Below are 23,518 nucleotides of genomic sequence, written 5' to 3' on the forward strand. Positions count from 1 at the left end.
TTGGAGTATTTTTAACAGTAGTACTTCTACTTCAGTACAGACTGTGTGTACTTTTACCACCTGTGTCTGAGACCTCCTTCAGGGTCCACCTGAAGCTCTCAGTCTGCTGTGGAAAAAGGAAATCCAGGTGAGTTTCTCCTGATCACCTGAGGCCGTCATTACTGTGTGAACCCACACACCACTCCTCACTCCTCCACCCGCTGCACACAGTCACTGAGTACAGACCGGCTGATTCCTGTAAAGGGAGAGGCAGGAAGAGGCGGAGCAACAGCTGAAAAACAAGAAGCTCAACGTCATTTTGCAGAAGTGACTGTGTGAGAGAGCAGCAGCAGAGCTGCAGTCGAGTCCTGTTTGTCTCTAAAAGAAGATTCACTGGAGTCCATCAGGTTTCTCTCAGCAACAGTGGTGAGTGCAGCTGATCACACTTCCTGTTTCTACACAAATCTTCACTCTGTTCACTTCATCAGGACTCATCACAGTCACACTGGATCCATAGAAATCTGCTCATGTAACCACAGATCCACTGTAGGAACATCGAGCTGCTGCTTCAGTCTCACTGTGGCTCTGCTCAGGACTGTGGACTCAGGCTGTGCTCTGGACTTCAGACTGACTCCACACTTCCTGGTTATTCATCACTTCCTGTTCCTATTAGATTGATTCTGGATCTGATTGATCATAAGGATTACAGACATGAAAACACCTATTTATTCTTTATTGATATAAAGCCTTTGATACTGTCAACCAGTAGATTTTGGTCAGTACTTCAAAAAGTCATTCACACATTTTACAAAGATTATCTGACTTAGTGTATCCTGTAAGAGTCACAGATGTTCCTCAATCATTCAGAAAACAGTCGATGCTGCACTTTATAACTTTGTGTGGAAACATGAATCTCATTATTTAAACAGATGTTTGAATCATCCTGATAATCAGGCTTTAAACATGTCAGAGTTCCACACATCAGCTGTGATATTCAAGCTGACCTGGATCAAACATGTCATCAGACACAAACATAGATGATGCTGTTTAATCCCAAAGCTTATTTAAACAAACTGGAGGACAGAATTCCTCCTTAAATGTGATTTTGATCAAATCCACTGATCTCGTTTTCACACACAGGCTTTATCATGGTGGCTTCTTCTCTACTAACATCAATCTTTGATTTGGACAAACAAATATGTGAAACACAAAAATAAATCAATGTTTTCTGAGGATCCAGAATAACATGAATGATGTATCCCAGCGAGTGACTGGAAAAGTTCATCTTCTTCCACATCCTGAGTTTGTGAGGAGCTGTGATGTTCCAGTATCTGTGAGAGAAAACAGGACGGTTTTTAATGACGCACAAATGGACCAAATATACAGACACCTCTGAATAAACATGTTCTCATCAATGCCATTAAAATACTGGATCAACAGTTAATAACACATTTCTGAGGTTTGTGATTCATCGTCCTCCTCACTGTCAGCTCTACTGGAACAGTCACTGTTTAATATTAATGGCTCGTTGATCTGGACGTACAATAAGAAGTATTCAGTCACCAACAAGGTCGAAGTTTACTTCACAGTAATTGATGGAAAATATCCAACAAACTGATTTATTCAAGTATACAAATGATCTGGATGAATCTTGGACCTTCTGTAAAACAGAGAAACAATTTCACATCTTTGTAACGACTGTATTTATCTTCATCCCCAAACGTTGATCCTGTTCATCTGGACGCTGCACTGTACAGCAGACACTACGATGTTAGGTTTGTGTTTGGATGAACCAGTTTGTGTCTGAGTGTGTTGCTGGGTCTCCACCAGTTACTCTGAGAACTGAAGAAGCTTCTCTGATGAAACGTCTTCAAGAAACTCAAAGAAGTCCAGACGCTTTTCTCTCCAAGCTCCTCAGACTACTGACGCTTGTTTCTGTCTTTGTAAAATGAAATTTAAAGTGAATTTTGAATCAAATGTTTCTCTTCTTTCTCCCTCAGAGTGCAGACATGTCTGCTGCCAGCAATCTGCGATCTGAAGATCAGTTTCTGTGCTCCATCTGTCTGGATGTGTTCACTGATCCAGTCTCTACATCATGTGGACACAACTTCTGCAAAACCTGCATCAGTCAGCACTGGGACATGAATCAGAGCTGTCAGTGTCCCATGTGTAAAGAGACTTTCTACACTCGACCTCAGCTGAAGATCAACACTTTGTTCTCTGAGATGGTTGCTCAGTTCAGACGTGAAGCTCAGCAGAAAGCCAGCAGCAGCAGCTCAGAGCAACAAGCTGCCAAACCAGGAGAAGTTCCCTGTGACGTCTGCACTGGAACCAGACTGAAGGCCCTGAAGTCCTGCCTGGTGTGTCAGACCTCCTACTGTCAGACTCACCTGGAGCCTCATCTGACACTGAAACGTCTGAAAAGACATCAGCTGGTTGATGCTGTGGAGAACCTGGAAGGCAGGATGTGCACGAAGCACGATAACCTTCTGCAGCTGTTCTGTAAGACCGACCAGACATGTGTCTGTATGCTCTGCCCTGTTTTAGACCACAAGAACCACGAGTTTGTTCCTCTGAGAGAAGAATATGAAGGAAAGAAGGCAGAGCTGAGGAAGACAGAGGCTGAGATTCAGCAGATGATCCAGAAGAGACGACTGAAGATTCAGGAGATCACAGAGTCGGTGAAGATGAGTAAAGATGCTGCAGACAGACAGAAAGCAGAAGGTGTTCAGGTCCTCACGGCTCTGATGGAGTCTGTTGAGAGACGCCTGAAGGAGCTCATGAAGGAGATCGAAGACAAACAGGAAGCTACAGAGAAACAGGCTGAAGGTCTCATCAAAGATCTGGAACAGGAAATCTCTGAGCTGATGGAGAGAAGCTCTGAGGTGGAGCAGCTCTCACGCTCTGAAGACCACCTCCACCTCCTCCAAAGCTTCTCCTCCCTGAAAGCTGCTCTATGCACCAAGGACTGGACAGAGGTCAGAGTTCATCCACCATCATATGAGGGGACTGTGGGGAGAGCTGTGGCTCAGCTGGAGGAGACAGTCTGGAAACCCATGAAGAAGAAGCTGTTTGGGGCTGAGCTGAAGAGGGTGCAGCAGCATGAGGTGGATGTGACTCTGGATCCTGATACATCTCATCCTAAACTCATCCTGTCTGATGATGGAAAACAAGTTTATCATAGTGATGTGAGGAAGAAACTTCCAGACAACCCAGAGAGATTTTCTCAGTGTGTTATGGTTTTAGGAGAGCAGAGTTTCTCTTCAGGCAGATTTTACTTTGAGGTTCAGGTTAAAGGACAGACTGACTGGGATTTAGGAGTGGCCACAGAGTCAATCAACAGGAAGGGAGACATCACACTGAGTCCTCAGGATGGTTTCTGGACTGTAGGGCTGGTAAATGGAAATGAGTACGAAGCTAATGCTGACCCTTCAGTCCCCCTCTGTCTCCATCCTGGTCCTGAGAAGGTGGGGGTGTTTGTGGATTATGAGGAGGGTCTGGTCTCCTTTTTTGATGTAGGTGCTGCAGCTCTGATCTACTCCTTTACTGGCTGCTCCTTCACTCACAAACTCCACCCATTCTTCTGTCCCTTTATCAATCAGGGTGGTAAAAACTCTGCACCTCTGATCATCTGTCCTGTCAATCAATTAAAGTTCAGATTACCCAGGTTCAGGTGTACACTGCGTCGTTATGATAATTTGTATTAAAGGGAACAAATGAACATATTGAGTGTAAATCCTCTACAGTCTCCATGTTTCTATAGAATCTGATCATCAGGACTCTGATTCACACTTTGATTCTCATGGAGTTTGATTTGAACAGAAGAAAAGTTGAATCAGGAAATGTTCCCACTGATGGAGACTCGAGCTGAAGAGCAAATATCAGAGAACAAATGTCCAAAAGCTTCATTTCCAATAAAGTTTGTTCAATGCTTTGAGTGAATCCAGACTCATGTGTGGCTGTTATACGGAGCATCAGAGTCCAGCTGAGTTATGTTGGATACAAACTGCTTATTTTGGCTCTGTGAGGAGTTTTGTTCACTGAAAACTGATGAGACGGATAATATTCAAAGAACTCTGTAGAGATTCATGCATCCATGTTCTCCACCTGCAGGTGTGGAGGAGAAAGGTGGAGCACAGACTGCTGCATCCTTCCAGTCACATCATTTTGATGATTATATTTGCATGTTGTGATGATTTGGGTTAAAGACAAACAGAGTTGAACGGCTGCAGTCACAGCATGAAGACGATGCTGAAGCTGAGCTGTCAGTGAACATGTTTCACTGTGATTTGATTTGAAGAATAGAAAGTGTGTGTGGCTGCTGACAGCTGCAGTCTCTGTGAGTCTGCATAACACACACACAACTTTCCCCCTGAGGCAACGATGCAGCAACAACACAAAGAACAGCTGCAGACACACACACACAACTTTCCCCCTGAGGCAATGATTTGAGGTCTCTACCAGTGTCTACTGTGGTTTTAGCTCAACATACTGAAACATGTTTTTCTTTATGCTGTACAAACTATTTGATCACAACATCTTTGCTTTTTTCCTCCAATCGTTTATTCTGATTGTTTTATTTAGTTTGACTAACAAAGGCTTAAAATTTACCTTAACCTGACCTTTGACCTATTTATTCCTTTATCTCACATTTTCATTTCATTACATAATTTTCTGATTCATCTTAATCCTTAATCTTAACCTTTGACCTATTTCCTTGTTAGCCTTGAAATTTCTTTCACCTTTAAACGTCAGGCTTAAATCAAACCTTTTTTTTAAAAACCTTCTTACTAACTTGTAATTCCAACTTTATGTATTAAACATGTATCTTATCATATAAACACTGGATCAGTGTGACTGAACCATCACCGCTCACATTTTAATCTGGTTTATGGCCAATTTTGCAGCTTTTGATATAACAGGCTCTGCTTTATTTTGAAGGCCTTCTGTGAGGGTGAATCAGTTTCCTCCAGTTCTGGCGTCTGACAGCAGCTCCGTCAGGAGCCTCTCCAATCCTCTGTTTCTCCTTTCCAACTCAAAAATCACGTCGGGTCACCGATTTGTTGTGTTCAGATGTTTTCAGAAGGAATTCAGGAGAAAAAGATTTAAAAAGATTTCCTTCAGCAGGTGAAATGACAAGTTTACAGGATCCCAGTGTGACAACATCTGCCTCACACCAAGGATCAGCCTGAAACAGTCGTGCAGCTTATGTACTGTGACAACAAGATTATTCTGGCTCTCTTCTCCCAACATGAACGTGGCAGTCTGCTGCCAATCTTCCCCATTCAGTCCCTTTGACCTCATACACTGTAAAACCTCATTAGTTCTCAACTTAAACTTAGACTCTGTTGGGACAACTTATTCATTGCAAGTACTAAGAACAACTTGATGTTTCTGACTGTGCAGTATGTGTACCCACTGACAAACATTTGAAGTTTCACTAAATTAAAAAGCAATCAGTGGAAACCTGATGATGATTCAAAAAGAAGAATTCACAGCATTTCCTGTAATGGTGTCAAAATCAGCCCAACATTTATTTTGAAATGCAAAAAAGTATACGAGCCAACATCCTGGACACTGTTCTGCTGAACAACAAACTATTATCTTTCCATCACTGTTATTCTTACAATGAAACAAAGTCCCAGGTTTAATGATTCTGAAACTATGTTTTGCAGTTATATCACTGATATAATCAATATAAATGTATTTATTGTTCAGTCTCTACATCAAACAACACATTTGTTTTTCATGCCAACACAGGATCTGGAATTCTTTAGAACAACAACTTATTTGCTTTATTAAAACATATTTTTCTGCATTTGCTACAGAACAGACCTCAGTTTAGACTCAATCTCAGGCTCCCTCCCCACCAGAGAGGTAACATTCAGCGTCCCCCTGGTCAGTCTGGATAGCCCTGACCCCCACCCCACACACAATAATGTCATGAAAGCATCATTTTAAAAAGGGCTCTGCAAACATGGCCAATAACTTATTCATACCTCAGCTCCCCTTTGACCTCAGAGTTTGGTGCCCTCCTCCTGCTGAGACGTGGAAGCCTCTCTGCCATGGCTCCCACCAAGGTTGCTGCAGAGGAGGGGTCCATTCCCTCGTCTGTATTTTTATTAGTTTAGTTTTTAGAGTAAAAGTGAAGCCGTTTTGCTGTTAGTTGGTGTTGTGCTGTGTTAACATGTGTCTTCTTTCATAAAGTTTTCCAGTCCATGGATTTTATTCCAGTCTGGCGTTGTATTATTGGAAGGGACACATGACCGCCGGCCAAAACTGACACACATGTAAAATACAGGATTATAACATCAGATCAGGGATCATGTTGTTCAGTTCATGATGCTGTGTGTGTCGCCGTGGGAACAGTAATCATAGATTATATGGAAAAAACAGAAAGTTTCTCCTGGTGTCATTACTGCAGTACCCACAGTACAGCTCTAGTACACACAATACTCCCCCCATTATCACTGCACACTTCTTCAGCTGGTGATGAGCGCCCCCTGGTGTCACAGTGTTGATGACATCGTGCAAAGTGAAAAATAAACAGTGTCTGTTAATAAAAATCATTTGTTCATTCTCATGTTTGCATCATGTTTCTGTAAAACCATCAGCTGTTTTTATAAGAACAGAAACATGTTAACACAAAGTTTCCTCAGACTGTGTGAACATCAGAGGACCTGTGACCCAGACTAAACACTGTTTGACTTCTGTCCATGGACGCAGGATTGTCCGATGTCCTATAAACACATCACGACTGCAGAGGCTGAAGCAGCGCTCGTACACAGGTGTTCAGTGACATCACACAGGTGGGCTGTGACCTGAGCCATCACCTGCTGACAGCCCTTCACAGCTTCGTATAACTGAACGTCTGAAGCTGCGTTTCATTGACAGCTAATAACACCGTGAGTCCTCAAAGGCTTCACACACATCACTGCACACATTTATACATCCTAGTTGAAGCTTGTGGATCATGCACGTCAATGATGCTTCAGCCTCAGAGGGTCATAACAGAGGGTCGAGGTGACAGGTGGAGGATTTAGATTTAAACAGCAGATGCACTGCAACAGAAAACAAAGTTATCATAGAGCTCTCCTGGTATGCTATTCCTAAGCACAGGCCCTGCACACAACATAAAGTACTGAAGCTCTGTTTCTTTCCATCTATCAGTTTCTGATTACTCTGATTACTTGGCCTGCAGTTAAACCCGACTGGTGTGTAAGTTCCCAGTTCTTTCAACCTTACTGAAAGTTCCCCGACAGTCTGCCTGGACAGCTGCAGGTACCTTCATCCACATGTTCACGAGTTTTCTTGTAACTCCAAGACAACATACATGCAATAACCCAAGTTAAATATTGTAATCATCTCAACTATACCAGCTACAGGAGACAATGTTTGATGTTGTATGTCTTCCATTTTCTAATAATTGCTCCCACAGCTGATTTCTTCACACCAAGCTGCTTACCTATTGCAGATTCAGTCTTCCCAGCCTATGATGAAAATTACAGGCCTCTCTCATCTTTTAAATGGGAGAACTTGCACAATTGTTGGCTGACTAAATACTTTTTGCCTCATTGTACATCTCTAATTTCACTAACCTGCAGTAAATCCTATAGCTGTCTTTCCAGCCAGTTCTCTACATTGCATGCCCAATAGCAATGCAGGGAATTGGCTACTGTGTTGGCCCGATCTGGTTGTAGAGATTTCTTCCTTAGTGTCCTTTCCTATAAAATCCCTGGAGGTTTGGCAAGGCTAAGTTACCTTAAAACATGGCCTGTGCCTAAGAAAGCACAGCATTTTTCCCCATTTTGAAAGATGGGAAGGAAATCCTGTACTTCCTGAAATACAGATAGAGCAGAGCTCTGATAGGAGGATCCTTTGGTTAATGAAGATCTCAGAATCCCAAAAGCTGGATTCTGTTCATCTGGACGTAACATTTTCAGTGGAAGAAACATTTTGTCATTTCATCCAAGTGAAGAAATGTTCCTCCCACTGAAAACGCTCCAGATGAACAGAATCCACCTTTTGGGATTTACTCACCTGGATGATTGAGCATCAAGCATCAAGACAAGAGCTCAGAATGTTTCTTCAGCTCACAGCGTTTAAAGGCATCCTTTACTCACCTGAGGAGATTTGGTCCAGGTGTATCTGAGGTGTTAGAACAGCTGTGTTATAGGAGCAGAAATACAGAAAAGACCCACAAGAAGCAGAGACCTCAGTCTGACCCTGAAAACAGAAAACAAACAAAGGAAAAAACAAAGATGATGTTCCTCAGGACATCAAAGCGGACTGGAAACACCGAAATACGACGGTCCATGTGTATCAGAACAACGAACACCAGCATCTCTTACAGGACCAGGATCACAGAGACCACAGAGATGAATGAAGATCCTCTGAGAACTAAAGACTTCACCTCACTGACAGTGGAGTCTACACCTGCACCGTCTACAACAAGGATGGACTCATGCTGCTACAGAAATCAGTGACTCTCAGTGTCAGAGGTGAGTGTAACAGCTGTTTGTCCACAGTGACTGAAAACAGGAGTGAAGATCAGTAGAACTATCAAAATAAAACAGGAAATGACCCAACAACAGTGACTGTAGATGATGGAGGATCACCATCACTGACATCTGTCTGTCTCGTGTTCTCCTCTCAGTTCCTGAGGTTCAGATGGTGGAGGAGACACAGAGGGAAGAGTCTGACATGCTGCCACTTATAACCAAATCTGATATTTGTCAGGACGTCATAGTGGATTGGAGACTCACTGAAGCTGAACAGATGAAGGTGAATGAGAGTGGAAAAAATCAGCGAGATAAACAGGACCAGGTTTACAGAGGTCGCACAGAGATGGGGAGAGATCCGTCCTGCTGCTTTGTCCAGAACAAGTTACTTAACAAAGGAGTGAGGAGCTGCAGAGTAGCCTGACAACATCATTATATTTAATCAAGACTTTGACAAAAACATTTTACCAAAATGGTAAAAAACTGTTAACATAACTGGCTGCAGCTCTGATCACTGATTGGTTCATACAGTCCTCATTTCATTGCATATCTTCATTTGTGGAAATGTCACGGAGCTACATGTTAGTTTCCTGGTTTTACCTTTAGGTGGCGCTGTTTGTATTTGTTCCTGTGAAAGCTGTAACAGTGACAGACTTGGTTAAATGAAGGTTTATTTGTCTTCATGAACACATGATCAGATTATGGAGCTCATATGGAATCATGACACAAACATGGTTTTACCTGCTTTTAGTGACAGGCTTTGTAATTCAAGCTGAGGATACAATGGTGCGATACAAAGATTTACAGCACATGAAGCAGAAACATTAAAACCATCACCTTATCTGAACTAAATAAAACAAATATCCTGCTACAGTTTAATAATGAACCAATCCAGCAACAATGAAGGAAGAAACCAAGATGCTCCTGACTCTGGTAAAGGAGAGGACATGAAACACAGACTGCTCTCTGCAAATATCTAACCTGCAGGTAACATTCTGTTGGTCATTTTCAAACCCAGAGACTGTAAACACTGAGCAGAAACACAGAGTTCACCCCAGAAAATCTACATGTGCAGCTAAGAAGTGACTTTAGGTTTAAACTTTAGTGTTTTAAACAAATAAAATTAAATGTCTCAGTTTTCCTCTGACTGACCCACTCGTGCTGCCCTTCTATGGTCATGGCTGCAGACATGCCACAGTCTTCAGTCCTTCCCCCTGAAGCCCACCTCTCATAGCACACTAGGTTGTCATTGACCCAGAACCATAAACCCAGAGTGCAGCCGTACTGCAGTCCCAGCCACACGAAAGGAGTCGAGGCATTTTTGGCTCTTTCCTGGACCCATCGCTGCTGATGAGGGTTGCTGATTGAAACCAGGTCATGATGTGTCTGTCTGCAGTAATTCAAGGCTTCCTCCCAGGTTTTGTTTTCCCTGATCAGAATCAGTTTATCTGCCATAAAATCAGAGAAAACATTAAATCAGTAAAATCTGAACTTCAAGTCTCTGGATGTTTGGTCCAGTTTCACTGGAAGAACAAAAGAAAACATTTCAGTGATTCTTCAGACGAATCAGCAGCTCTACAGAGAAATCTCTGTTCCAACCATCAGCTAAACATCTTCACCTGTGACAGAAGTTCAACATACATGCAGAAATAAGTGGCTGCGGTTCCTTCTCCTTCATCGTAAGGAGGTAAGTGACGGACAAGGTAAGCGACTCATGTTGTAACTGACGTCAGACGCCGGAGATTTTGGCGGAAAATTAAAGCAAACGGTAGTTTAGATTTGAACAAATTCCTTTAAGCTTCAGTATTACCAAATACACTTATCAATTGTCTTATAACTAACAACATTTGTCTAAATAATCTCCAACACCCTGGAGAACAACGGGGAGAGTTTAGAGACGCTCCAAGATTACATCGATCAGTGCTTCCAGGATCTCGTGATGAAGAAGGGCCAGAGTGCAGCTTCCCCGGCCAAACCTGAGACGCCGTCGTCGAAAAGACTTCGTCCGGCAGATTCCCCACAACATCGCCAGACGGCAAAGATATTGTTGACATGCTGGAGTCAATCGACAGGCGATTGTCCAGTTTCGATGCAAGGCTGTCCTTGGTGGAGATTCTTCACCGAGAATTTAAATGCTTGCGAGAATCCCTGGAGTACAGCCAGCAGCAGGTGGAAACGCTCGCTGCTGAAAATGCCACGCTAAGGGAGTCGGTGAAATGTCTCACAGATAATGTTACCCAGCTCAATAGAGAAAATAAAAAAATAAAAGAAACAGTTCTCGATCTACAAGCTCGTAGCATGCGTGATAATCTGGTATTTTCTGGTATTCCAGAAGCTGCTGGAGAGGACGCGGAGACCACGGTAAAAAGCTTCATCAAAACCCACCTGAAGATAGGCAAACGGTTACGACCAATCATGGCTATGAGCCTAAAAACAATTAGTTCATCCTTTACAAGAACAGATGCTACTTCGGGTGGAAAAGGACAAAAGGAAATTGGACATGGAAGAAAACAAGATCAACGGCCTTTAAAATATGTCGATAAATGGATGTGCGATTGCTAAGGATCCCTTTCTTTTTTTGAGGTTAATAGTTTTAGAATAATTATGCATAATGCTCGACGACTCAGATAATAAATGATATTGAAGTAGGTATTGACTCTGAAAGGAATGTGCTTAATACAATTAATGTCACATGTGAATATTATACAGAGGAGCAATTCAGGGATAAGCTTGAAATAGTTAATACATTTTCATTCATTCATATTAATTGCAGAAGTTTTTATTGAAGTTTTGCTTTGATTAAAGATTTTCTGTATAGTTTGAGAGGCAGGTTCCAAATAATTGCTCCGTCTGAAACATGGTTAGATGAGAAGAGGGGTTTGTGTATGGAAGGGTACGATTTATACTTTGTAAACAGAACTAAGAAGAAGGCAGGAGGGGCAGCACTTTTTGTTAATTGTGATTTGAAATGTAAAAAAGTTGAATATATGTCTGTGGCTATAGACGATTTAACGGAGTCTGTGACAGTGGAGTTGGACATAGAAAGAAGAAGTAAGTGTATATATAGGAAACCGCGGTCACAGATTGAGTTATTTACAGAGGCAGTAGAAGACTTATTGAGTAAGGCTAAGGGAAATAAGACTTTGTTTGTGTGGTGATTACAATATTGATCTTTGTAAAGAGGCAAATGATAAGGCTGCGTCAGATTCTTTTGAATTATTACTTGGTAAGGGATTTTATCCTTTAATTATAAAGCCGAGTAGAATAACGGATAAATCAGAAACACTAATTGATCATATTTTCATTAATAGCTTGGAGAGTAATATTATGAGTGGCATCATCATAAATGATATAAGCGATCATCTACCAGTCTTTTTTACTTTTGATTTAAATATGAAAAGAAAGGAAGAGGTTGGTTTTGTGAGCATTATGCAAGGTTAAGAAATAACGAGGCAATTAACAAGTTTAGACAAGATCTCATGGAAGTGGACTGGAAGGAGGTTTATGTTAATGAGGTCGACGTTGCATACGGAGCATTTTTAAATACTTACTTGGCCTGTATGATAAACATTGTTCATTGGTATAAGTATAAGAAAAAGAATAAGAACATGAAACCTTGGATAACTAAGGGTCTTGCAAATGCGTGTAAAAAAAAAAAAAATTATATAGGGATTATATAACACAGAGAACTAAGAATGCGGAAGTGAAATATAAAGTTTATAAAAATAAGTTGGTATTAATATTGAGGAAAGCCAAGAAAGACTACTATAATAAACTTTTTCAGGACAACAAGAATAATATTAAGGGCATTTGGAATATTTTAAGGAGGTATTGGGTAACAAGAACACACCCTTAGATCGCCCTAATTATTTTATTAAGAATAATCAAGTTGTCGAAGACAAGACTGAAGTAGCAAATGAATTCAATTCCTTTTTTGCAAATGTTGGACCCACTTTAGCAAATTTAATTAGAAAAAATGACGAAGTCTGGAAAGGAGAAAGTAGAGTGGTTAATTCTATATTCTTGGCTGATACGACCATAAAAGAAATCGTAGCAATTGTAGAAAACTTTAAAAATAAAAAAATCTACTGACTGTGATGGTATAGACATGGTTGTAATTAAAAAGACTTGAGATTGTATAAGTATTCCTCTTTGCTATATTTTTAATCTTTCACTACAATCAGGAGTATTTCCTGATCGAATGAAAGTGGCAAAAGTGATACCCTTATATAAATCAGGAGATAAGCATAGTTTTAACAATTATAGGCCAGTGTCTCTTTGTCACAGTTTTCAAAAGCGCTCGAAAAACTTTTTGCGCAAAGACTTGATAGTTTTATTGAAAAATATCAACTAATAAATGAAAATCAATTTGGATTTCGTAAAAATAGATCAACGGCATTAGCAATGTTGACTTTCATTGACGATATTTCATCTGCAACCCATAATAATAAATATACAGTTGGGGTATTTGTTGATTTAAAAAAAGCTTTTAATACGCTACAGCATTCTATTTTGATTTCTAAAGTGTATAATTATGGTGTGAGAGGCGTGGCATTGAATTGGTTAAGGAGTTATTTAGAAAATAGGTTGCAGAATGTACATTATCTCAGCAATACCTCTGAAAGATTGAAGATTGTATGTGGCGTTCCTCAAGGTTCTATTTTGGGACCTAAACTTTTTAATTTATATATTAATGATATCTGTGACGTATCAACAAGGTTAAATTCTATTTTATTTACAGATGACACACATTTTTATTGCTCTGGAGAGAATTTGAAAGATTTGGTTGAAATTATGACTTCTGAGATGTTAAGATTAAAAATATGGTTTGATGTAAATAAATTATCTTTGAATCTGACAATAATGAAATTCAGGATATTTGGCAATCATGCAAAGGAGGATGAAGTCATTATGTCCATTGATGGAGAATTGACTGATAGAGTTACTGAATTTCGTTTTTTGGGTGTAATAGTAGATGAAAATTTGACGTGGAAATCACATATGGAGTATATTAGAAAGAAGATGGTTAAAAACATTTATATTTTGGGAAATGTAAGAGATTTATTAGACTATAAAACAATGTGCATTTTATATTTCTCATTGTTTTTCTCATATTTTAGTTACTGTGTTGAAGTCTGGGGGAATACATATGAGAATACTATAAAACCTCTACACTTATTACAGAAAAAAGTGATACGAATGATTCATAATGTTAAATATAGAGAACATACAAATAAATTATTTATAAAATCGAAAGTATTAAAATTAGGAGATTTAGTGAAATTACGGACACTATTAATTATGTTTAAGGCTAAAAATAATATTTTGCCCTTTAAGTTACAGAGTATTTTTATTGTGTTCAGGGGGAGAAGATAGCAGAAGGAAATTTTATTTTAAGCATCAGCTAGCTAGGACTACACAAAGATTAATGAGTCCAACGGTTAGGGGTATACGACTGTGGAACTCTCTTCATTATAATTTAAAGAATCGTATAAATTTACATTGTTTTAAAAAGTGTTACATGCTTAAAACAATAACACAATATGAAGAATGTGAATGAAATTGGAGTTAATTGAAAAAGGATCCATTATAGTTTTTTTTAAATTTATTTTAATTTTATTTTTCTCCTTGTTACTATGTGGAGTGGTATATTCTGATTGTAAATTTGTATATTCTGATTGTAAATTTGTTGTTTAGTTTGGGTTAGGACCGGAGATAAATGTTAATATTAGTTTGTTCCCTGATTTTTGGTGCCCACTTGTAATATAAATTGGATTGTAGATAGGGGCGGAGTTTAATAAGAACATTTTCTTCTTCCTGCTCCTTTTCACACATGGTTGTAGTGCTTTTTGATAGAAAGTGTGGTTGGTTTGTTTGAATTGTTGTACCAAGTGTGAAATAAATAAATAAATGAAAATGAAATGAAATGAAAGCTGCCGGAGGACACGGTGAAGAACATCGTCTTCGATCGGGTACATCGCCTCGGCCCCATGCGAGCTGCGACCAGGAGACCATGTCCTATTGTGGCCAAATTCGGCCACTTCAAACAAAAGCAACATGTGAAAAGCGGCAGGGAATTAAGAGGAAAGGACTTCAGCGTGAACGACCAGTTCCCCAAAGAGATCTTGGAACGACGCAGGGTCCTCTTCCCAATCCGACGCGGCTTCATCCAGAAGGGCTCCCGCGCTGTCATCGCTGTGGACCGGCTGTACGTGGACGGACAGCTCCACCGCGACCCCGACATCACTCCGTGGCTGTATTAACCTCACACCAGATAAGAATCAGCTACACCATTTCCCTATCCACTCACACTAACTTGCATTAACATCTGTTTAACTTACCGGTATCAAATCGCATATTAAAGTGTGATTTTATAGCAGAATTAACACCGTCACTCTCCGTCAGTGGTTTGATTGGAATGTTTCCGGGGTTTTTTTGTTTGTTTTTTTTCTTCTCGGTTTTTTTTTTCTCTCTTTTCCCCCTCTTGTTTTTATGCTGTGCACCCCTGTCCTTGGTTTCTTTCTTTATTCCTTTCACTGCCTCGATCACCTGCTTCCACACTCATCCACAAACAACATCCTTTATTTCGACACATACGCACCATGCTGTCAACGGCAGCACATTTACTTCAGTCAGACAGCGCACACAGTCGTTTAGGATACACACACTTAAGCCAAGCCTACTCATATTAGTAACTATGCATACACAAAGTCAGACTCAGGGAGCATCTCGCCACACATTTTTTCTCTCTCTCCTTCTCTTTATTTATGAACAAGTGATGTATTCTCTCCACCTGTCTAAGCGACGCACACAGCATACATCCCTAGTTATACACAAACATCTATGGGTACACTGAGATTCATTACATGGAATATAAATGGAGCTGGCTCCAGAGTAAAGAGGTTAAAAATATTTAACCAACTCAAAAAACTACAGGCAGATGTTGTCCTTTTACAAGAGACCCACAGACCTCTTAGAGGTTCGAATGAACTTAAAACACCTGAGTTTCCTAATGTGTTCTCAGCTTGTTATAATTCTAGACAAAGGGGAGTAGCAATTTTAATACATAAAAATATTAATTTCACAGTACTCGATACAGTTATAGATCCAGAGGGCAGATTCTTAATCATTAAACTATCTATACGTGATAAAAAGCTATGTATTGCAAGTGTATATGGTCCAAATGTTGATGATCCCTCATTCTTTCACGGTTTTTTCAGTGCACTCTCTGAACACTTAGATGGCACACTTGTTCTTGGAGGCGACCTCAACCTTGGACTAAATGAAGACATGGATAGGCTCAATACAGCGGGAACTCAGCGTAATTGGCAGTCCACAAATATAATCAAACAGTATATGAGCGACTTTGGTCTTTGCGATGCATGGCGCTCCCTTCACCCCACCAGTAAGGAATATACTTTTTTCTCACATGTCCATCACTCCTACTCTCGTCTGGATTATTTTTTGGTCAGCAGCTCACTGCTGAACGACATTTCAGACACTGAGATTCATCCTATAGCTGTCAGCGATCATGGTCCTGTATCTTTAACACTAATGCACAGGAATAATACTACGCCAAGAAAAAACTGGAGATTTAATATATCACTACTTAAACATGAAAGAAAAAAGAAAAAAGAGGAAGACTTCTATAAAACATTGTATTCACCACAAATAAACACTCAAGCAATGGCACTGGATTCGCCACTGACGCCAGGTGAACTCCAGGAAGCCCTGATAAGTATGCCCAATAAATGGTAAATGGCCTGTATTTGTATAGCGCTTTACTAGTCCCTAAGGACCCCAAAGCGCTTTACACATTCAGTCATCCACACATTCACATACTGGTGATGCAGCTACATTGTAGCCACAGCCACCCTGGGGCGCACTGACAGAGGTGAGGGTGCCGGACACTGGCGCCACCGGGCCCTCTGACCACCACCAGTAGGCAACGGGTGAAGTGTCTTACCCAAGGACACAACTACCAAGACTGTCCAAGCCGGGGCTCGAACCGGCAACCTTCTGATTACAAGGCGAACTCCCAACTCTTGAGCCGCGATCGCCCCAATAATAAGGCTCCAGGTCCAGACGGCTTTCCTGCAGAATTCTACAAAGAATTCTGGTCGATTCTAGCACCAGTTTTCTACAGAACGTTGTTGGAAATTAAAGAAAAGGGCAGACTTCCATCAAATATGAATTCTGCAAACATTAATCTCCTGCTAAAACCAGGCCTGTATATCCCTCAAGCTATCGTCCAATATCCCTTATAAATGTAGACCTTAAAATAATCTGCAAAGCTCTCTCAAAGAGACTGGAGAAAATAACCCCCCTCTTAATTCATCCTGACCAAACTGGTTTCATAAAAGGTAGGCACTCATCAACAAATACACGTAGATTACTTAATTTGATAGACTACTCATACAGTAAAAACCTAGAAACTACAATATTCTCTTTAGACACAGAAAAAGCGTTTGACAGAGTTAACTGGAAATTTCTATTTGCAACTTTACACAAATTTGGTTTTGGATCCTCTTTCATCAACTGGTTAAAAATATTATATATAATTCCCCAACAGCTTGTGTCAGAACAAATGACCAGACATCCTCCAGCTTCTGTCTCTTGAGGGGCACCAGGCAGGGATGCCCACTCTCCCCTTCACTGTTTGCAATTTTTATTGAGCCACTAGCAGCAGCAATTAGACAGAATTCAGTAATTAAGGGCATAAAATGCAAGAACGTGGAACATAAAATCAGCCTTTATGCGGATGATGTGTTACTCTTTCTCCAAAATTCACAAACCAATATCTCTGGGGTGATTGAATTGATAAACTCTTTTGCAAGAATATCAGATTACTCAATTAACTGGTCAAAATCTACAGTCCTTCCGATTAATTGCTCCCTCCATAATTCCTCTTCTACACCACTGCAATCGGGAAATATAAAATATTTAGGTATTAATGTTTCTCCCAAGCTTGAAGATCTAACTAAATTAAACCATATCACACTTTTAAAGAAAGTAGAAGATGATCTGGCTATTTGGAAATGTCTACCCATATCACTCATGGGAAGGGTTGCCGCTATAAAAATGATGGTCTTACCAAAAATAAATTATTTATTCTCAATGATCCCAACTAAACCGCCACAAGATTGGTTCAGATCTCTAGATTCATGTATGTCCAAATTCCTTTGAAAAAATAAACCCCCACGTATAAGCTTAAAAACACTACAAAAGACCAAGGATAAAGGAGGACTAGAACTGCCTAACTTTCAGCACTACTTCTTAGCCAACAGGCTTCAGTTTATCTCAGGATGGCTAAAACACACCCTCTTAGATGAACCTTGGCTAGATGTAGAACAAGCACTTTGCAATAATCTAGAGATCTCAGACCTACCATTTATCAGCTCAAACATCCAACGACATGAATGCTTTAAAAGCATCAACATCAGCTCTTCTCTGACAGCATGGTGGGAGTTTCTAAAATTGACGGCGTCTTCATTAATCCCATGCAAACGTACACCTATCTGGAACAACCCTGACATATTACAAAACAATAATATGACAAACTTTTCAGATTGGAGTGGTAAAGGAATCAAATATTTAGAACATATACTAGAAGGAACAGAATTTATTTCATTTGTCAGACTAGTTACACAATATGGGATCAACAAGAAAAGATTTTTAGAATATCAACAAATTAAATCCATAGTAAAAAAGAAATTTAAACCGGGTCAAGTTGAACTACAAACACCACCAAGTGTGGTTCAATTTCTTACTCTTAAAACCCCCCAAATTACTATCCAAAATATACAGAATGCTTTCTAAAACAGATGAATCAATATCACTTCCTATTGCAAAATGGGAAGCGGATTTATCAGTTAACTTAGACCTAAACTTCTGGTCTCAGATTTGCTTAAAAACCTTTCATCTAATTAGAAATCCCAGTCTTCAATTAATTCAATACAAAATATTACATAGAGTGCACTATACAGGTCATCGGATGTTCAAGATGGGCTTTACGTCTACCAACAACTGCTCACACTGCCAAACCAATTCACCGGACAATTATATCCACGCTCTTTGGTTCTGTCCACCAGTGCAGAAGTTTTGGCGCGAGATATGTGAAGACTTATCAAAGTGTCTGAAATGTAACATTCCAACTTCCCCCTTAGTGTGTTTGTTGGGCAGCTTAGATAATGTCACTTCAGAAAAGAATATCGCCCATATGGTTTTCACTGCCCTATGCATAGCCAAGAAAACTGTCCTCATGAACTGGAAAAATAAAAATAATCTTAATTCTAACCAATATAGAAATTATCTATTAGATTACATTAGTCTTGACACAGCCTCTGCCACCACATCAGATCAATTGCTCTGGGCTCCTTTGATCAGCTCCATCACCTAGTGGGGGTGGGGGGTCATAGTTTGGTCCCGCCTTCACTGTTGTGATTGGTGTGGGGGTAGGGACAGGCTTAGGGCGTCGGGGGGTTCCCCAGGAGCATCTTCCTTGGGGGGCTCAACCCGGGGTAGCGGTCATGGCCTATTAAAGGCTCTGTTGGCTCTCAGGTGACTGTTTCCTCGCGGCTGCGTGCAGCGGGGCTAGGGGAGGGTCTGTGCTGACGGACGTGGGTTACTGACCTGGTAGCCTGGCTGCCCCTGGGTGGGTCCGGGACGGGCGTGAGGTTCTGGGGGCGCTCCGTCTCTGGGCTGGGGCCCTGGCTGGGCCTCGGGGGCTTGGGTCCTGGTTGGTATGTTGCTGGGATTGTGGGCGGGTGGGTGTATGGGGGCCCAGCCCTGGAGCAGGGTGCCGCCGGTGCATCGAGCCACCTGGGGGGCTCTTCAACTGGTGGGGGAGGTTGTTACACCTTGCAGGAGCTCTCCTCTCTTCAGGAACTCACTTTGCAGGACGGGGAGATACAGGAGAGGTGGAGGAAGATCTCAGCCTGGGTGTTTATTGTCTTGTGTAGTCTGGAAGATGAGTGGATGATGGGGTGGGTGCAGTTTTCTCTGTGGTGGGGTCAGGTGGGCTGTCCCGGGCTCTGTGGGGCCGGGCGGCGCTGGTGTTCTGGGCCCCGGTCCGGATGGGCCTGGGCCCCCTTTCCCTGGCGGGTCAGCGGGGGAGCTGGCCCCAGGGAGGGGTCACTTGCCCCTCCCTTCCTTCCCTCCCCATCTCCAGCTGCCTCCCTCTTCCCGCTCCACCACAATCACCCACACATGCAGGGCTTTGGGGTAAAGGTGTGTCACCAGGGTGCAGAGGAGGCTACCCCCCGTCCCCCCCCCCCGTCCCCTTCTGGCTGCCTCTGCCTCAATTTCATCCCACAACTTAGACATTCACATTACTCACACTCTCATTACACATACATATAGGATCTTGGGGGTGGGCACGCTACACGGAGCCCAAAAGACCATCAGGGTGTACACCTCACCCCTGGCGTCGTTGCCCACCTCTCAATTTTAAATACACGTAGACATTGAGGGCTAGCAGGAGGGACCATGCGCTTACCTGCTGCTCCTTGGCAGGTAGCTCCATGCCCTCCTGGGTTTTAATTGCACCTTAGAACACACATGCATCAACACTACAATGAACGGGTGGAGGGAGGTTTGGAGTCTTCTCTCACCCCCATTCTCTGCGACCTGCTGGAGCGGGGGGTCAGGAGGAGGAGTTGGCCGTCCGACTGGGGTCTGGAATGTGGGGCCTCCCTGCTGCTGCGGAGTCGGGGCGGTCTGCCTCTCCCCCACCGCAGGGAAAAGGGTAACACCACCTGGGTCTGGGTGCAGTTCCCCCTCCAGGGTCAAGGGTACCTAGACCCGGTTCGTAGAGTACGCTTGGGGAGTGTTATCGTGTGTACAGCGTCTCTTTATGTCTGTCTCCACGTTGGTTGAGTGTGGAGTAAGTGCATATGAGAGCATGAGGGTGGGAATGGATGTTTGTGTCTGTGTGTGCCTGTATGTCTGTGTCTATATGTCAGGTTGGGTATCAGACGCCACCTCTCTGGGGACATCTTAGGCCCTCCAAGGTTTGGAGGCCTATCTCCACCCACCACCACTTCCCCTGCCAGTGGCGGACTCCTTCAGACATTGGTGCGTTGGTGGTTCTTTGTGTCCGGGGATGGGCGTCCAGGTACACACCGGCTCACTCCTTGGTGGCTGCTTATCGGGGCCTGGAGCCTGGGGCTCGCTCGGGCCACTTCGGGGGTGGGGTGCCCCCGGCCTCTCGGCCTGGGGCTCGGTCACTCTGGCACAGCTGGCTGCTAGTGGAGCTCACGGGCACGTCACTGCAACTCCCCCTGGCTTCTGCTCCGCGGCTGCTGAGTGAGCCCTCATCTGGGACTCTCCTCAGCTCTTTCTGGGACAGTGGCGCGGCTGCCCCTCTGTTGGTCTTCCTTGGTCTCTTGTGTTCTGGGGGCCTCTGGATGTCTGGAGTTTTGATCTCCTCCATACCTGCTTCATGCCCTGGAGGACGGGGCTGTGGCCCCCCCCACACCCTCTAGCAGATCGTTACATGAAGGAACCTTTTAAAAACAAGCGCGTCCATGCTCACAGGTGTACACACGGGTGATCACACCCACAAACTACACCCTTTTTGGCTCCTACCTCAAAGCACACTTTGTTCTGTTGATCTTATGTGCTGCACAATAATGTTTAATATTTAGTATTTACTGTCATATTCCCATATATCATTGTGATGTTGTTTATTCTATTACTCTTGTTCTCTTCTGCTTGTTTTCTTTTTTCTTTCTCAGCAGGTGATCCAGGTGATCGATATATGCATTTTTTTTTGTCTGCTTATTTAGTTGGTTTTTGTTTTTTTGCCCTTTATCCTCGTCCCTCTTCTCAGCTGTTTTTCCCCCTCTTCCTTTCACACTTTTCTTTTCCTCATTCAAGTCTGTCCCGTATCTAGCAAGTGAAAATAAAAAAATAAAATAAAATAAACAATAAAAGGTGAATCAAATAGACCATTACGGCAAGGCTGGGATGGTCAATTTGGTAAAGTAAATCCGTTGGGCATCTTTCTTCACCTTTAGACATGTATGAAGAAACATACTGACCTAAATCCTCTCAGAGACTCCAGCAGTTCATCTATTGGACAAACAGCTGAGATAAATCTGTGTAAACTCACCATCATAGCAGAAGAAAGACTTTCTTTGGTCACATCCAGCAGAGCTCCATCTTCCTGATCTCTCTAACAGAGTCGTAGCACATGTCCTGCTGTTTAGTCCGTCATTAAATGAGTCCATGTCCCAGTATCTGAAAGAGAAGTTACTCCCATCTGACCACCTCCAGCTGTCTCTGAACAGGCCGATACACGAGGCTGTAGAGTTCTTCAGCTTCTTAAACTCTTCACTGTATATCTGATCGAGTCCACTGGCCAGGTCAGTGTGATGCTGTCTGTAGTAGCTCTGAGCCTGAGTCCAGGTCACAGACGTCTCAATCAAATGAAAGGTTTTGTTGTTTTTCATTGTTTCTGTCGAGTCAACAGAAAAACACAAAAACATCTTTATCAACTAATTTGTTTCATTCTTTAAACTCTTGTTCAGGAACATGTGATATAACTCAGATTATAAACTACATTATAACATTATTAAATATTGTATTATCATATTACTGTCCACATATTCTCACCGTTATAGCAGATGAACTGCAATGTGTAAGTACATGGGAAATCTATCCACGCCATGCTTGTCATTACACAGTTCTCAGGGGTGCCACCATAATCATTTGGCTGTCCAGCTGCCCAACAGGTCTTATTTTCAGTGTATCTCACCCCCGGCAGAGACCAGTGCCACGTCCTGTTGTCTCCTGGCTCGCTGTACAGTCCAATCCAGGCTTCTGTTTGATTCTGTGCAGAGTCTTGAAGTCTTCTCATGTCTGTCAGGTCAAACACTTTGGCCAGGTCTGTGTAGTTCTCTCTGCAGTATGCCTGTGCTTCATCCCAGCTCATCTCTTCTTTAATAAAGTGGTACTCATACAGCTGACATGTGATGAAGACACACTGACCTGAAACAGAAGAAATACTGTTGGATATCTGCTGATACAAGCAGGAAACTCATGTCCCATCAAACTGTCCAGTTTACAGGTCAATCCTTGATTGTCTCAGTAAGAGTTCATTTGTTTAATGAGTCCTGATCAAACTAAAGGATTTCAGGTGGAAACAATCAGGAGCCCTGGTAAAATGATCACTCACCCATCAGCAGAAGCAGAAACAGACTCCACTGCATCGTCGCTCTGTCACATGAAAATGACTTTTCTGTCATTTGGAGGAAACAATGAATCCAGCAGCTCTTCAGTGTTTGATGGACACGCAGCACTTTATATTAAACACAGATATCTAGTTTGTCACACACTGCTGTAAGAAATATATGATTGTTCTTAATAAATGATCATCTGTTTAAAATTGTCCATGAAGACAAAAGCAACAGTTCAAATGTGGTCCACACAGCACCTCTGTAAACATGAAATGAGCCTGCAGGTTTGAAACTGGTTCTTCTCTGGTGTTCATGCAGACAGCTGTGCAGTAAATAACCATCTGTACTAACACACTCTCTCTTTGTACTCAGCATTTGAATATGAAAATACAGAGTTTTTCCCACTGACTCAAAGACACAGTGTTATTATCAGTTCTATAGGGACTCATTTACATTAAGCTCTGGGAAGAAGAAACACTGGACTGTCCAACAAGCAGAAAGAGGAAGTTTCTAATATCCAAATATGACAGCAGAGGTGCACCTGAAAAGGTCACCACTCTGTGACAGAAACATGAATATGAGTCTGTTGATTTTTGAGAATATAAACATAACGCTGCCTGTACTGATGAATATCGCTGGATCGCTCTGACACTGACATGATCTTAAAAACCTGTCAGACTTTTGTGTGCACTGATGCAGCAGTCACATGTTCAAGCTGAATAATTACACACACCCCACTTTTCAGTTATTTATTTATAACAAATGTTTGGAATCATGTATGATTTCCGTTCCACTTCTCACGTGTGCACCACTTTGTGTTGGTCTTTCATGTGGAAGTCCAATAACATTGATTCATGT

At 42.0% G+C, this 23,518-nt stretch overlaps 3 protein-coding genes and 1 long non-coding RNA gene across 4 annotated transcripts in view; 1 reads left to right on the forward strand and 3 right to left on the reverse strand.

Annotated features, from left to right (window-relative positions):
• LOC120740759 overlaps nt 1-23,518 on the reverse strand; it is a 288,808-nt gene that overhangs the window by 204,277 nt on the left and 61,013 nt on the right. The window lies entirely within an intron of this gene.
• Nucleotides 292-3,921, forward strand: LOC120740765 (E3 ubiquitin-protein ligase TRIM21-like). The gene is made up of 2 exons (XM_040043241.1): nt 292-405; nt 1,980-3,921. The coding sequence occupies exon 2, from the start codon at nt 1,989-1,991 to the stop codon at nt 3,684-3,686; it is 1,698 nt and encodes a 565-aa protein (XP_039899175.1). The 5' UTR covers nt 292-405; nt 1,980-1,988; the 3' UTR covers nt 3,687-3,921.
• On the reverse strand, nt 4,332-23,465 carry LOC120740809. The gene is made up of 3 exons (XR_005697505.1): nt 23,012-23,465; nt 4,395-4,406; nt 4,332-4,343 (listed from the first exon to the last, which is right to left on the reverse strand). It is a non-coding gene; the product is annotated as an uncharacterized LOC120740809 (long non-coding RNA).
• LOC120740777 (putative C-type lectin domain family 20 member A) lies at nt 9,213-22,900 on the reverse strand. The gene is made up of 4 exons (XM_040043256.1): nt 22,660-22,900; nt 22,098-22,472; nt 21,595-21,939; nt 9,213-9,928 (listed from the first exon to the last, which is right to left on the reverse strand). The coding sequence occupies exons 1-4, from the start codon at nt 22,727-22,729 to the stop codon at nt 9,582-9,584; spliced, it is 1,137 nt and encodes a 378-aa protein (XP_039899190.1). The 5' UTR covers nt 22,730-22,900; the 3' UTR covers nt 9,213-9,581.

This window comes from Simochromis diagramma, unplaced genomic scaffold (genome assembly GCF_900408965.1).
Source record: "Simochromis diagramma unplaced genomic scaffold, fSimDia1.1 OVJJ01000768.1, whole genome shotgun sequence".
In the NCBI taxonomy this organism is placed as follows: domain Eukaryota; kingdom Metazoa; phylum Chordata; class Actinopteri; order Cichliformes; family Cichlidae; genus Simochromis; species Simochromis diagramma.

Bases quoted from the DNA above. Each gene is read 5' to 3' on its own strand.
- LOC120740777 (XM_040043256.1), bottom strand. From the start codon at position 22,729: ATGACAGAAAAGTCATTTTCATGTGACAGAGCGACGATGCAGTGGAGT. The intron at 21,940-22,097 runs GTGAGAATATGT...TTGACTCGACAG, and splicing joins GCAGTTCATCTGCTATAACG to AAACAATGAAAAACAACAAA. The intron at 9,929-21,594 runs GTGAGTTTACAC...ATTTTATGGCAG, and splicing joins GTCTTTCTTCTGCTATGATG to ATAAACTGATTCTGATCAGG.
- LOC120740765 (XM_040043241.1), top strand. From the start codon at position 1,989: ATGTCTGCTGCCAGCAATCTGCGATCTGAAGATCAGTTTCTGTGCTCC.